The following is a 16,719-nucleotide window of genomic DNA, read 5'->3' on the forward strand; positions in this document are numbered from 1 at the left end:
CCATGGTGAAAGCAGTTTGGCAAGCAGCATCTCTCATTTCTGTCACTGTCTGTGTCTGTATAGTTCGTACACCATCGGGCAACTAGAAGACAGGTTGGAAAAATATGTTCAATATAAATCCAACATACAGTATTGGACAACTTAGATTTTAAAAAAAAAACATGTTTTGAAGGCACCAGCACAAAACACTGTTTGAAAATGAAATTTTTGTAACTTACCATATCTTTTTTGCTTTTCTTTGAAACCTTCTTCTTCACTGTTACGACTGCACCAGCAAGCTGGTCCACCGACTTGGATCCACATGCCTCCTCTTCTATATCCCGATCTTGTATACATCGCTAGAAAAGAGTATCCATTAAATATAAGTCATTTGTATTAGAAATCAAATTATTCCTTCGCACACATGGCTTACACAGATAAACTCGTACATCGTGTATGTCATTTAGTCAAAATATACATTTCGAATTTCACCTGATTGATGGCTAGTTTGCTCGATCAAAGTGTGAAGTACGCTGTTCAAAATGTTGCAATCAAGCAATTTGCAAAAACTGCTTGTTTCTAATATTGTCACTCTCTAATAGTATCAGATCTAGGACCGGCTTTCTTTCATTCGAGGGAACTATCAGTACGCATACCTCTGGCTCTGGATCAACTACGAGGGATGATGTAATTGTTGTTGAAGCTGCAGCATCTCCCTGTAACACAGTACTTGTTTTAGTATGGATGAAAACATTTGAAATTTAACACACACAATGTGACAGAGACAATGGTACATATCTATAAAAAAAAACACGAATTAAACATTGTGTAAACGAACGACACGATATGTAAATATGATCAGATTATCTCATTTGAGGGAATGGTCAGTACGCATACATCTGGCTCTGGATCAACTGTGAGGGATGATGTAATTGTAGTCGAAGCTTCAGCATCTCCCTGTAACACATTACTTGTATTAGTACAGATGAAAAAATTGAAATTGAACACACACAATGTGACGCAGACATTGGTACATATCAATAGCAAACCATGAATGAAACATTGTGTAAACGAATGACACAATATGTAAATATGATCAGATTATCTCAAATTCCATGCATAAAACAATTCCGGAACTGAATAGCTAAGTAAGACTACCTGATACGCGCTCAAAGTGGTTGTTGACTCCAGGCAAGACATGGATGCTGAATCTTGCTCCTTCACATTCAGTGCATAGTCATGGAGTTGTAAAGGGAACATTTGATTTGATTTAGAAATGCTAATCTTAAAAATTGGCATGTAAGGAGACAGATTACGAAAACATTATTCTTATTTCAAAGGACACTATAGCATAGTTATATGTGCCCATAAATCGTTTTCTATGATGCTCCTAAACCAAGGACAGATGTTTAACAAAATGGTGTTTAGTTATAAAGCAGTACAATCTTGTGAATAAGTATTATAAGGGATATTTACACCTAAAAAACCAATCCATCCATTTAGTTACCTGTTCTGTACCCCAAGAGATACAGCCGGAACCATGACTCACCTGAGGTGGCCTGTTCATGAATAGAGTCAGAATTGCATTTGGGAGCAATTTACGAGTCGTTCTGAGTCGATTCTTCTTTGTGTACTTGGATTGGTCGTACATATTTGTGGCAAAGTGCAGGCTGCAGATGCGGTATCGATCACCCCTCGCATCTTCCAAGACTTTATGGGCTCTACTTTCAAGCTCTTCCGGCACAAATCCGCAATATCTGACCCATTCTCTTATTCGATCTATATTCCTTGGGAATACATGCATTGTAGTGCCTTCAGATTTGTCATGGGCCTTAGAAGGGCAACTGAAAACAGTACATGCAGGTATTGTTGGAAATCCTCTAAAAAAAAGGTCAACAATATTCAAAAATTACTTGCCATAAAAACGTGAGAAAGAAGGAATTATACCATACATTCTTCTATGCAAGCTATGGTTTGGTCACCGCATCAAAACCAGTGTAGCGTGGCCGGCTGTATTATAGGATAACTTTCATAAACAATTCATTGATGTAACGAAAATCAGAACATGTTAGTTGTCCCTTGAATGTACTATCGTGCATCAAAAGGAAACATGCTTATAGACACGGTCCGTGAAGGATGCAATTAGATCCCAATTGACACTGATGACAGTTGATATATATTGATAACATAACAAATTAAAATCAAGCCAATGGCAATGAGATGAATGAAAATAATGTCAGGTGTATCGACCCACGTTCAAGTTATTATGCTGCAACATTTGGTGCTGTGGGCTTTGAAAATCCAAGATGGCTGAAAAGCCCACATTTGCGCCAGAATCCAGGAAAACCGCACAGTTTTTGCGCACACCAAAATGGTCGCCTGACCTGCCACCCACCAGTGCGAGCGTGATGGGCCAGAAGCGCCATGAGTGAAACGTGGTGCCAAAGGAAAAACAGCAGTGCCTGTTAGCTCAAAAAAGCGCTTTGAAATAACCTTTGTTTCTCTGAAATGCAAGCTCAAAATGCCTATTTCAAACATTGCAAGATATTCATAAATCTTACTGAACACCAGCAGACGTCTGGTAGAATGAAGCCTTGTGTGCATACCAAATCTGGAAAGATGAAGAGCCTAAAATAATGTTCATAACAAAACTGGCTGAGCTGTGGATGTCAGCAGCTTAAGTGAAATGGGATTTAAAGCCACTAAAATCGAAATGTTTAAAATAAATGAGTGACCTACTTTTGAGTGTCACATAGGTTGCAACTGTTTAAATGCCATAGTTCTGAACTTAGAATCAGCATTCTAGCTGCATGTGTCAAAATTGTAAGTTTGATTTGAATGAAGAAAAATGGGAACAAAAGTGACATTTGGCTGAAGCTTGGCTTAAAGGGATTTAATTCTGCCCGGCAACTACCCCCGACAGGAGTTGAAACTTGACCAGCAACTGCATTCACAGGCCTGTCTGCATTCTGCTGCCCCCACCAAAAGGAGATCACACCTCTCTGATTGAATCATGGGAGGAGTACCTGGGAGCAGGGAAACAGAACAATGAACTTCCCTTTGCTCCAAGCAATTTCTAAATCAGGGGGTCGTAAATGGATTCCTCTTGGAAGGAAATGGGAGGGGCACTGCCTCTGTGAGCCAGCTGAGCTTGGAGGAAGTGGACAAACCAGAAATTCCCCCATGTGCTTTGGGAAACCACACCCCTCTGGGCCACAGCATAATTTTAGAAAGATGGATAATTCATACTACATAATTGTCAAAATTATATCAATAATATCATGATTCCTGTGATTTTTCTGTGCACATTTTAAGAGGTGTTAGGACTCTGTGGTATGTTCTGGGGGTAGTAGCGGAAAATAGGGTATTACTCCAAATGTATGTATGTTAAAAATCTGACACTTCATCATCTGATGCCCATATTACTTGTGCACATTTGTGTAAATTTTGAAAAAGTTTAGAGGTTGTGTTCTGGATGAAAAGGGCAGAATTCTGTCAGAAGTGAACGCAACATCTTACAAAGACAGGGATCGGATGGTTTGGCGGTACAGAAAATATGTTAACTGGACATATAATATTAGAAAAATTGTACATAGATAAATATGCATTTAAGTCAAAAATAGATTTGTGTGCAAAGTGACAAGGGGAGTGTTCTTTCTGTATGCCATAAAAATGATGCCGGATGACTCACAATTCAGTTCCCCAGTCAGGCGACAGAGAATCCTATAGCCTATCAGGATCCTCAGAGGGTTGGGCATAGAAAGTCAGCCTTCCCACCCACTTTCAAAAGACATAAAAAGAGCCACTGAGACCCAGGTAGAGACATTCACTTCCGACTTCAAACTGATTTCTTGCAATGCACTTTGACGGACGACTTCAACTTCAGGCAATATCCAGAGACCAGAACTTAGAAAACCAGACTCCAGACTTCAAATCCAGACAGATCCTGAGATCCAGAACGTAGACTCCAGAACTTAAAGCAGAGGGGCCAATACACAAGCTGAATCCTTTTCAGCAGGCCTCAAAATCTTTTGCAACCTGATATTCAACAGCCGGGCGAGCTGTTTGATTCTGGCTAGAACCCTCTGCGAGAACCCAGAAAGCAGAGCTGTATCCAGACCGCCGTGCAGTGCCGATAGAAGACCACACCCAGACCAGACCGCTGTGCAGTGCCAGAACTTTTGCCAGAACCAGAGATCCAGACCAGCAGAGCAGAGAGAACCGCAGCTAAACCTGTTGACCAGATCTGTGACGAGGCCCATTCCTTCCAAAATTAGGAGTGAGTATCCAGCCAGAGCTGTGCAAACCAATCTCTTAGTTTAAAATAATCTAATTCAAACCATTTCTACCTATTTAGAACTGCATAGAAATCGTGTGTCCATTCTGTGATTTCAAACCTGTGAAAGTGTAATTTGTCATTTGAATCTTACTTTATTTCTGAGAATCTACCTCCACTAAATTGTCCTAGGAGCGAGATTTAACTTTCATTTTACAGCTAAGATCCTCAGCTTTCCAACAAGCCCTAAACCGACCTTCTACTCCTTATAGTTTTTTCGTAATTGCGCTCGACGCACTCGGAAAAAGTGCAGCGAATTACAATTTGACTCAACTTCTTCACCTGTCAAAAATAGCTGTCTTGTGCTTGCATTGCTGAAATTCGTTTTCAACCTGATAATCCCTCATGAATCATTGCTAGTGTTGACCTGAACTAAGTCAAAGTGGCTGTCACCTACCCTGAATCTCCTATAGGGAATTAAAATCATTTTAGCATATTTTTCACTTCTTTGCTAGTCACATGTAAAGGTATTTTTGCCTGTTTAAAAGCATACCGGTTGCTCTAAGCTTGCTAGGGGGGAACTAGAATTTTTATTGCATTTGATTATATTCCTGAAAATTGTGTGCTCTTCTTCCATCTCTTTATATTGCATAGGGGGGAGTGAATTGCCACAAGGGGAAAAGTGATTATATTATCTCTTGTTGAAACCATATCAGTTTATCCCTGTGCTGCATTATTTTCCATCATTGCATTTCCTTGAAACCATGAAGTATTCTCAGCTACCTTATCCTTTCTATACCAACTCCTAAGTGATTTTTAAAAAAGTGTGCTAGTGTAATATTATCCATTGTTGATCACTGTCATATTCATAAGTGTGCTATCAAATATTAATTTATTTATAAAAGTGTGATATATATATCTTGTTTAATTTTTCAATAAATCTTTTAATTTGCAAAACAAACCTACTTCTTGGCTCAGTGAGGTCAGGGGGATTCAAAGAGAGGGGTGTTATATAAGGGTTTATCATCCAGATTATAACTTGTCATAAAAATATATAAATAAGGGCTTTCATTGGGCATCCCAGACTAGGCACTGACTTAGTTGGAGTACTGAATTGAAGTCACTTAACAATAACTCTACTGGGTACTTTAGTTCAAAATAGATAGAAATTTAGAGATCAAGGAGATATGATTAGGTGACCTGCCCTTACCTTGACCAACAAACTGTTAGATTCTGCAAGCAGGGTAGTTAGTGGCAGGAGAACAGGGAGATGTTCACAGGTAGCGCGACGACGAGCAGACTTGCAGTAGTCACAGAGGTTCTCAGGTAGCACGACGACGAGCAGACTCGCAGTGGTCACAGAAGTTCTGAGGTAGCATGTTCACGAGTTGACTTGCAGTGCTCAAAGATGTTCTCATGATAAATATCAAGTGGTTTATAACGAATTAGAAAAGAGGGTGTGTATGTGAATGAATGACGTGTGTATGTCGTGGTCTTATGTGGATTGTAGGGGCGCGGCCTGTTTCAGGGGAGCATGCCTGGAGACACTGGGTCTGGGGAGGCCATGTGTACAATGGCACCTGTGCGGAAGATACCTTTGAAGTGTACATGGTGTTTGGTACCTTGGCCATTCCCGCCCCTGACAGCACCCCTTGGCAGCGCACATCCAATGGTATGAACTGCCTTTGATAATGGAAGGGGATGGACGTGCCTGAGGCGTGCAGACAAGGCTCGGAACACTGCTGAATGGAGACACACTTATGTGGATTGCAGGGGCGCGACCTGCTTTAGGGGAGCATGCCTGGTGATACTAGGTCTGGGGAGGCCATGTGTACAATGGCCCCTGTGCGGAAGATACCTTTGAAGTGTACATGGAGACACACTTGATTCACTGAAAAACTGAAACAACCATTGATAAAAGTTCTGTTGTGCTTTATTTTTTTTTGTTTTGGTGGCACAAATGTATTACATATTGTTAAGTTCTGGTTGCAGCACAGTGAGGGAAAATCCCCTGAACTGACCGTTTTAACTGGGGAAGGTTTCTCTAATGTCACCAATGGCACAGGCGGGTATTACTCATCAAACGCGGTGTCCAAGCTTCCCATAAAGCCACCATGTGTACAAACGATAGGCCACCAGCCTGTACCACCTGTGAAAGAGAAAGATACAAACTGTTTTAAATGACCAAGATAAGTGTATTACACTTTAGTTGCCAATGACAATTCTTGTATCCAATGGCATTGTTGCCAGTACAAATGCTACCTAGACACTGAACAATATTGAACGACTATTATACAACTATTACTAGAGAATTCCAAGACAAAATTTGTTTGATACGACAATATAGGAGACAACCATGAAATGGTAGTGGCCTAAGTGACATCACAACTAGAGTACACTTACTCGTTACTTGGATTGCGAGGGCGAACTATTGCGCGAAGTTCGTGCATAAGCACCATCACAATCCTCAAAACGGACTGTGTAAGGCAGGCTGCCCTGAAGTCTGGCAGTTCGGTAACACATTGCAGCTGTGTCTCGCCTTCTGATATGAAGGACAAGCATCCAGAATTTTCTCGGCAGTAGCAGTTCTTCTCCTCGGTTGGCATTAGCACGCACCGATTGCAGGTGCACCAAGTGGAAACGTCGTCCATGCGACTAGCCTCAGGCTCTTGATCTGTTGAATCGTCCTCCCAACTGTCGTCCGAAGCCCCATCGTTTCCGCATCTTTCTCTTTAGAGTAATACCGCCTCGGAATACTCCGGCTCGTACTAGGGCTGTATTGTTGCCATTGTGGGCAAAACGAAAATAATTTATAGTAATGGTACTGGTATCTGTTTGCACGGGCTACAAGCAACGAAGGTAGCTGACCAGAGCACAGAAACGAGGCACAGAATATAAAAAAAAGACAGTGAGAGGAATGGAAAAGAAAATCTGATGATGTCTGTTGGGATGCGGTCTGTTTATGCTTATTGAGGAAAGAGGCGTCCTGCCATTTCCATGGTGACACGTCATTAGCTGGAGCGCAGAGAATGTTGACAGGAGACGTGCTTTGGCATTGTGAAATGGGTGGTTCTCATCTAGTGATGTCAGGCTCAGGGGCGGGGGATATGATTTAGTGCCGCCAGGGCAGTCCAGCTTGGGTGATGCGGCAACGGATCCAATTATCACAAAATGGCCGTGCCCTGCTGCCTGATTTCGCATGTGTACAAAAGTGAAAAACTACGGTAAGGTGCATAGGAAATGTTTGTACGATCGATCAACATATGCTTAAAAACACATGGCCGAACCGACAGGACAATAATATTTCTGAGCGCACTATTCCTTTAAAATGAACTCCCTACCAAAACTGATCCACTTGACTATGATGTTGCTCTTTACCCCCACACGTCATATGTACAGGGAATTAGATCTTTATTTGTCTGAGTTCACCTGGCAGGGGAAAAAGGCACAGTTTAAGCTAGAGGTTTTGCAAGCCTCTAAAGTGGACAGGGGATTGGCTGTTCTGGCATGGCAGATCTACCATCAGGCCGCCCACGTGTGGTGGGCTAAGCAATGGCTTAACTCGGAGGACCATGGAGCTGGCTCTTCTGGCGCTGTACTCTCCATCTGAGGTTCTAGCTTTTCTGCCGGCAAGTTGACTGGCAGGATCAGGACACACTCGATAGTTGGGCCAACATTTGTACAGATTGAGGGGGCATTGGGCTCGCCCACCCAGACAGTGCTGGAATGGATCAGCATTCGAGCACTCTTGTCATACGGGGTAGGCCACAAACTGGACCCCAATCAAGATACTATGTGGCCGCAAGTCAGAGTGATGGATTCGTACGATGGGGATACCCTGATTGACATTTCTGACGCAAGGCGGGTGCGGAGCCACCGACTGGCTTCAGTACAGGACCTTGTGAGCGGTGATCTGCTCGCACACGACGGTGCAGTTCAGGCAAGCTGGGCTGACAGCAGGCGAACTCGAAGTGAAGCAGAATATGATGACCTTCCTGCACCTGCATACATTCTACACCATCTGCACCCCCAATAATATCGGGCGCAACCACACACTAGCGACTCAATGGTCTAACGACCTTTAGATCAAACTTGATTCACGGGATTTGTTCGACTTTTCCAATGTCACCCCGGCGATCGCCTTTAACATTAAGAATTGGTGGATCCAATATAAAATGATTCAAAGACTGTACTACACGCCCAGTAAACTTTATAAGTGGGGTGTTATGTATGTGTCCACATGCTGTTGACGCTATGGGGGTTGGGTTCAATGGGGCATATCTTTTGGTACTTCCCGGCGATAGAGGCATATTGGCACCTGGCACACAGGTAGATCACACGCACTCACATGGCTGGGCTTGACCTATCTGTGTGCCCTATGCTGTTTGGGGGTCAGAGGGAGGAATGGCATGAAGACGCATTAACCTGTAAGCTCATCCATATCATCCTCTTCTCTGCCCGCAGCTCTTGATCCTGAACTGGAAATCAGATACTGTTACTACCAAGTTTACCTGGCAATCCCTATTGGCCAAATTATGCTCATTGGAGCACAACACTTTCAAAAGCTTATCTGGATCTGCACAGGCCGATCGGTTCTGGGAGCTCGCTTACCCTTATGTATGAATCACTTCCATTACTATGCCCCTGGGGACGTCTTGCGGTGACCGAATAGGGTTGGGTGTGTCTGGAATATGTCTGCACGTATTGTGCTGGTGGATCTGAAGGGGGGCACCATCATTGCTATGGCTTCAGTTCTCTTCCGCCCCTCTAACCTTTACCTACCTTCTCATATGCCCCCAACCAACCAATAGGTGCACCATGCTGGTATACCATGTCTCTTGTTATGTGTTATTGGACTCTTAAGGCCTGGCTAACGATCTATAATTACGATCCAGGTGGTTGCAACTCGTTGGGACAATAGGAGAACTGATTGAGATCTTGGACCTTTTACCGTGGCCTTTGCTTTGGCAGAACACCTAGCTGATGGGTGGCGGGCAGTATCCCTATCCCCCTCGGTGACTATATTATGTGTTGCTTTCATTTTTTTTGTGGTGGTTATACATATGCAGTGGGGGAGGGGTAGGCGGAGTAGGATGGTCTGGCTCTATTAGACACAGGCTTTCCCCAGAACAGAGGGAATGGACCCACAATTGGACTGGGAAGGATTGTATGTTAATTTGTTTGCCATGCTGTTGGTTTATAGTTTTGAAATTTTATAAAAAGTTTAAACCAAAAAAAAAGGGAAGAGAAAAAGAACGTGCAGAAATGGCACAAGTAACTGACCTCTGGGAGTGACGGACAAGAAACAGGGTAGAAGAGCAGGTGCCAGCCCCTGTCTCTCAGTAGAAGCAAATGGAAACCATGGAGAAGCACACACACGAGATAGACTTCACAAGGCCCTTGCGGAAGCTTAGCCTCAGAGGTCGAAGTGGGTGGTAACTAAAGAGTACAACATTCCTCTACTTTCTGTAGAATCAGCCATTATTCCATGACTTTATTTTGTGGTGAGTACTGTTTCTACAATGAGGGACTAAAGACATTTTCATTATTTTGAAGCACCTGTCCAATAGGGATTCGAACCATGTTTTGGAGGTAAAGGCACGAGTGCCATAGCTCTCTGAGCTATCTTACCAACAAAGCCTTTTTTTCCATTGATTTCCCTTTCCTACTTGGGAAATGCAGTAAATCCCATCCCTGCCCCGTCCCTAACCCCAACACTGCAATCGTAGTGACCATCCCAGGCTGAAAGACGAATTTTCCAGCTCGGAAGAGATCTGCTCTGGTTTGAAATTTGCTAAAGGATGTTGCAAATAATGTGGGTGCCTTTGCCCTTTTGACTGTCTCTTAAGAGGTGATAATGGTGGGTAATTGTAAAGGAGGGGAGGAGGGGGGATAACGGCATGCTGTGGGGAACAAAGACTGAAAGCAATGGTGATCTCAAGATCCATTTTCTTTCAGTTGTGATAGATAGTGCGGATGTAAAAGGTTGTTGGGGTGAAGTCAAGGAGGGCAGGACGCCCTGTGTGAGGGAGTTGTTATGAGGAACTGGGGGGTGTTGGATTGAAGTCTGTGTGGGGGCAGAGTGTAGCAGGGGCTTAGTTCCACTACTTGCTATTGTACACGTCAACCAATGCTTAGCCTCGTCTTTAAAAACAAGCTCGAATAAATATTTTTATTCAAACCAACAGGGGCGCGCGTCACTAATCACATAAACTGGGCATGGGAAAAAGCGGGAGCAGTGCACTCGCCATGCCAAACGACTTCATTGTGATACGCTTTGCAAAAGTAAAGATTTTTTACCAAATACACAAATATGTACTGTTCAAAATGTTAACTTTAAAAATATTTTTAATAAACATCAGTAAAATATACCCGCAGTACATACAAACCTCCCAACACATTCATCCAAGCCCCTACAAGTACATTAAGATATGATAGGTTATTTATAATGCGCTTAATACCCAGAGGTTTCTAAGCTCGGACGGGGATCGAACCTGTGTTGCTGCATGTCGTCTTACTTCCAAGGCGAGCGTGTTGCCCCTGATCACTCCCTAGACAATACCGTTTTTTAGCCCAATGCTACAACAGTCCTCATGCCCCGGCCAAATAAAGCACAACGAGACTTTGCAAAAAGAAAAAGGTTGACTACCTTTTATTGGACTAATTGAAAACATAATACTGAGATGCCAGATGCATAAGCTTTCAAATTCCTATAGACGTCTTCCTTATATGGTGGGCACACAATAAAATAAGCAATGGAAAAAACACACCCAGTGCTCAACATATCATTTCTATAGAAAGGCTTTGCTCCGCAGAGGTGCTCTGCTACTTTGGTCAGATAGGAACATGCATACTTTATGAGATTTCGTTTTAGTGTGCTCAATTTTATGGACATATGCCTAGGGCCACTGGGCAGGAGAGTATACACAGAATGTGAAAGGAAAGTGGCAGCATTGAGTTTAGAAACCCTAAGGCTTTTTGTGCATTCAGTGTCGTCACCTGGGATGTCAGACAGGTGGTTTTTGGAGCATTGCAACCACATACAAAACATGATGGCATCTTCAAAAGAGCACTTTTGGTTGTAGGTTGTACAGGGACGGCAGGTAGCGTTGATTTTAAGGTGTAGTTATTTTTATAAAACATTCTGGAAAGGGTGCTAATAAAGGAGAAGCACTTTCTGCAGACTTCTCTGTAGACCAAGTAATGGTATATATTGCAGAAAGCACACACATAGCCTGTATAATTAACAGACATTATGAAATGGTGCAAAATGGAGTTCCAAATCGATTCCACAGAAGCTCCTTGAATTTTCTTTATGGCTGGTAACAAAAGTTCTGGGAGAAAGCTAAATCTCTCTGTGGAGCAGTCAAGAACGGCTCGAGATCGCTCCAGTGAAAAAGAAGAGGCACGCAAATCTCTAATACGTTTCCCTGTGTTTACTTTTTAAGAGTTAGCCATCAGATTTGGGTCTCTCTATTGATTACCCACCTGTAAATGTTAATGCTGGGGACATTCTTTGCCGTTGTTTGTTTAGAATAGATGAGCTAGAGCGTGCTTTTCTTTCCTGGAAAACCTTTACCTGGATTTTCCGGTGGAGGAAAATAAAAATGCAAAAGTTGAAATATGCACATTGGAGGAAATCAGTGGTGGATGAAAAACTGAAGTAGAAATGATTAGTTGCGAAGTAACAAAAATCATTTTTTCAACCATTTTATGTTATTATATTCCAATGCAAACCAATTATCAGTAACGGGTGCAGCCTAAGTGGGAGATCTTAAAGATGAACAGCTAACACTGATTCGGAATTTTAGTGAAAGATAATGAGAAAGCAAAGTGGAATAGTTATCTCTTTATGAGAACATCCATAACTAAAATTAGCACCCTAGCGGGGGAACCAGCCAATCGGGTGGCTAGGAACGTGGGCTTGAACCAACGGAAGTCCAAAAAGATATGGAAGAACTGCCTTCAAGGAAAGTGTACATCAACAGCACAATGTCAAGTTACATTTTCTGGCAGAAATGCATTTGGTAACAGAACACATAGCTCTTAACAGACCAACGTTGCACAACATGTTCCTGCAGCTTAAACATGGCCTGGGACAGCCAGTGGTCGAAGTGACCAGGAGCGGTTTGGAGCGGTGCTCCTCTACTTTTTAAAATTAAGTTTTACTGTTTTACTGTTCCTATACAAAAGCGTTCCAGAATGGTGTCGTTTTAAAATAAAAGTGTATGAAGCAGTTGAAACGTGCATTTCAGTGCAATGCACTGAACGTTCGCTTAAACAGCAGGCACTTTTGTTTGGGGGTTTGTATTTTGCGTGGGAGGAGGTGTGGCGATGGGGTGTGTGAGGAGTGGGGCAGGTCAGCAGAGAACATAGTTCCACTACTCCTTTTCATGCACTTCGACCACTGGGGACAGCATAACGAAAAACATAAACTTCAGAGGATAGCATTTCAAAGTAAGCAGCACAGCCAAGTAGCAAATATAAGCAATACCATAGCATACAAATAATGAAGCAAACCCAGCATAGCAGCACCACAAAGGTAGCATGTCACAATGGGTGCTCCACATAAGCACACACACACCCTGTGACCCACCACTTCTAGATATGATCTCTGGAAAAATGGGACTGTGTATAACTTTCTAAAAAGCAAGCACAGTATAAAAGGCAACTTCCACAGTTTAAAAACCTCAGTATTGTGTGCTCGATAATTACTAGAATTATTCTGGATTCTCGAAAATCAGTCCAGTTTTTTCAGCTCTTAAAGAAATTTTAGAACTTGAAAAAAAGCTATGCACATTAAGTTGTATACTCAAGTTTGAATTGCATATTAAAGCTGTGTTAACAACCACATGTAAACATTTTTTAATACAAGTCATTTGGTAGTTTCTAAATATTTTGTTAAATATGTATAGCAGTTATTCAGGAGTGTAGGACAAATAATCGCAATTTATGTAAAATCCTAAATACATAATGTAGAACATTGAAAAAACAAGAACAGCTTTTTTGCTAAAGGTTTCAAATGTTGAGACTGGTTGTTTTAGAAGTTTCCAAAACTATCTAGGATTTGTTTTTAAACAATCTGACGGTTTTTTTTAAAGCTGGGTTTGCTTGTTTACACAACACAAAAGTTTAACAAGCGCAACAAACTCCCAAATAACTTGTCTGGTGTTTGTTTTGTCAAGAAAAAGCCTAGCTGCATAAAGTTATTAAATTTGAAGTTGCTTTAAGTAGGTACTCTAAACTATGCGTGAAAGAATGTTTAAACTATTCCTACATTTGTAAACATTGGTGAAAATGTGCCCTTGTATAAACCAAACCAAAAAATATACTTTTCATCCAGACATTCTTGCAAAAGAAAGTTAAAATTAAAGTTTATAATAATTCTGTTAGTCTTTGTCCTCAAAGCTCTTGATTGCATGATACTGATGAAGTGAAGGGACTGCAGACGCAAAATGTATCTTCATCTGAGTGCTGATGTCAGGCAAATAATAATATTTGCTTTCATGCACGGAAAAAGAATCCAGCAGAGAGAGGTATAAACAATGAGCAATTGAATGAGGCCCATAAGAAAATGACATGGATGACTGATTGTGGTAGATGAAAATATATATTAAAAAGCTCTCTAATATGCATCCCCCATTCTGCATAACCTTCAAATCACTGATGAACCTCTATCCAAGCCATCAACTCTTCAGTGACTTCTTATCAGCCCACTTCATATCCATCGAACAGCCTATTTACCAGTTCTTTACTCACCATCTTTCCAAGGATTTGGAAAACTGCAAAACCTGACCACTCTTATTGATGGAAGCTCAATCATTGACGATTTAGTTAGGGTCACCTGCTTTCCTTCTCAACCAACTGAGCAGTTAAATCTACATCTCGATGCTGCTTAAACTGTAATTAAATAGGATTCTACGTGTCATCTAATTCTCCATTCACCATTCTGAAGTACAGAACATTTTTCACATTTCTGGAAGTTATCCCTCTTCTAACATGCTGCGTACCACAACATTTCAAAGCAAATCTAATCCAAAGTTTCCCAGATGTGCCCAAAACCCATCTCTTCCTCAAAGTACATTCTCCCCCCACCCTACGTTCATGATGTCCTTCTGTATTAGCAATAGCAATTGTAATGCTTCGCTTGGATTGTAAACCCTGCTGTTAGGCCTTTCGAGCCTAAAACCCTCTAGCTTGAGCTATGCTCTCAGCTTTTAATTTAGGTGTAGAGATGATACAACTGCTAAACCCCATCCTTCCCTTGGCTGCTGAAGAGTAACTCTCAGCGCTTTGAGGTAGCCTGAGAAAGTATAACATCAGTTTACAATTGGCAAATCAAGTCTACTAAACCCTACTAAGACCAAACAAGATAGAAACATGCATGTGATTGAGGGACACTGCTCAGGCCAACAATAAAGCTCTGAGCCTGGGCTCAGATACTTGAAGCAAAATTGAGTGAATTCCATACTTGTAGATGGTATAACCCTCTTGATACATGGCAGCAATGAGGATGACAAGTATTGTAATAACCATGGGGACTTTTGTGTTTGGAAAGAGTATTAAATGTTTTGTTTTTGTGACATATGGGGGTGTCGTGTGATGTCTACAGGGCGCTGTTGGAGTGAAGCGGATGTTGTGCGGAAAGGAACATAGCAACTGGCTACTTAATAGGTTATTAGTGGTGTTAAGAAGTGTTTATGCCAAACATTGAGAACACGGTGACATGATTAGGCAATAGATCCAACTTAAGAGGAGATGATGATGTACACCACACCTGCGGCACCAATGTCTGTTGCAAAAACAGTTGAAGGTTTGTCCCTGACCATATTTCTGCCATGCGCACATCATACACCACACTTTGATGGAAGCAAGCACAAATGCAACAAGGTGTTGACAGATTTGAAACTGGCAACTCAGATTCCCACCTCCTCGCTCTCCAAGCAAACCCCAGAGCTACAGGAAAAAACTAACCATGAAAAGCCATGCTAGTGGAAACCGTCACAAACAACTGCACTTACCGGCATGCCTATTAACCTCAACCCTAGATACAATATCCTAAACCTCAAACAAGGATTGTTACCAAATCTAAAGCGAGTGCATGCTATGATCTCCTCAAAAAAAGTACATGCCTCAGGCTTGATGGGATTATACATTCACCCAACCAGATGATATGATCTCAGCATATAACCGCTTTAATCACTTACATACCGAGGTATGAAGGATTATATGCCACTTGCTGCAAGGCATTCTGAGAATATTAGACCGCCCTTCGAAAGTATGTCATAATAAATATGCTTTCTACCTCTTTTCAAGAGTTGGTTTCTATGCTGTTTAACCTCTTCTACGCCAGATATATTTGCACCTTTATGCCATAGGTTTTAATGTTTGGCCTCCTTAAAAGACAAAGGAATTTGAGGTATTATTATGTTATTTGAGCATTCATACTGTTAACGTAATCTGGTCCCTTTTGTGATGGCACGACAGCTGAAGGCATTTTTGAAACAGGTTAGGTCAATGTGACCAGTTCCACTGTATTGCTCAGAAAAAGGTGTTGGAGCACATGGTTGTTTTTGACCTTCTTTTCTACTATGGAATATGGTTCTTCCCGTATCTTCCAGCAGCCACAGGCAAGACATCCATTGTAGAATCTGCTAACTTCACACTGTTTTTTCCAAAAAGCTGATGCTCGTATGTTATCAATTGACGCCAAAAGCCAGCATTCGGACAGATTGCAGGTCTGCGGGACCTCACCCAATGGTGCGCTTCCTTGAGGGTGACACCTTCATATTTCATTAGGTATGCCATGCACAGGGTGGCAGAACGGCTAATCCCAGCCATGCAGTGCACTAGCGTACGCCCATTGCGTCGCTCAACTTGCCGGATGCGGTCTGCCACCCGGTCAAAATAATCGGAGAGTTGGGCATGGGGTAGGTCTGCAACAGGTACGCGCAGATAGTCCACACCAGGCCAAGAGGGGCGCTGCACGTCCAGTGTGGCATTAATGACACAGGTTATACGTTTAGCTGAAAGGAGCCCGCGGTGGCGTGCAACGTTGGCATTGCTGAGGTACAGGGATGGGGTGATCTGGTCCACACTGGAGAGAAGTGATAGGGTAGCTGTTGACTGGATGCGTGATGAAGACGGGATAAAGGAACTAGTTCTTGGGAGAAGTGTTGAGCGCTTCATGGGGAAGGTGAAAGGTCAACCAGCAATTTCCGTCCAAGTGATAAAATGTTCCTGCTGCGTCCAAGAAACCTAGAAAAATAAACAAGAAAAAGTAAGAGCTCTCATTTACATTTTTATACAGTGGGTTGTGGGCAACTTGACTTCACAAAAGAAAACAAAGTTGCAGTGTGGTGAAATTGAAACAGGTTAAATACTGAGGTAAACAAAGAGTTTCCAACAAATATGGCAGTCCCTATGCCAGCCAACCCTGTTCCAGAAATTAGAGCACAAGGGAG

The 16,719-nt window shown here is 42.2% G+C and overlaps 1 protein-coding gene across 1 annotated transcript in view; it reads right to left on the minus strand.

Annotated features, from left to right (window-relative positions):
- Positions 1-10,884: 10,884 nt before the first annotated feature.
- LOC138453162 (dual specificity protein phosphatase 14-like) overlaps positions 10,885-16,719 on the minus strand; it is a 146,787-nt gene continuing 140,952 nt past the window's right edge. Inside the window, exon 2 of the mRNA XM_069605743.1 lies at positions 10,885-16,513. Coding sequence (XP_069461844.1) covers positions 15,845-16,444 — 600 coding nt within the window. The 5' untranslated portion in view covers positions 16,445-16,513 and the 3' untranslated portion in view covers positions 10,885-15,844. The remainder of the gene's footprint in view (positions 16,514-16,719) is intronic.

Source organism: Ambystoma mexicanum, chromosome 4p (genome assembly GCF_040938575.1).
Source record: "Ambystoma mexicanum isolate Mex_15411 chromosome 4p, UKY_AmexF1_1, whole genome shotgun sequence".
NCBI lineage: Eukaryota > Metazoa > Chordata > Amphibia > Caudata > Ambystomatidae > Ambystoma > Ambystoma mexicanum.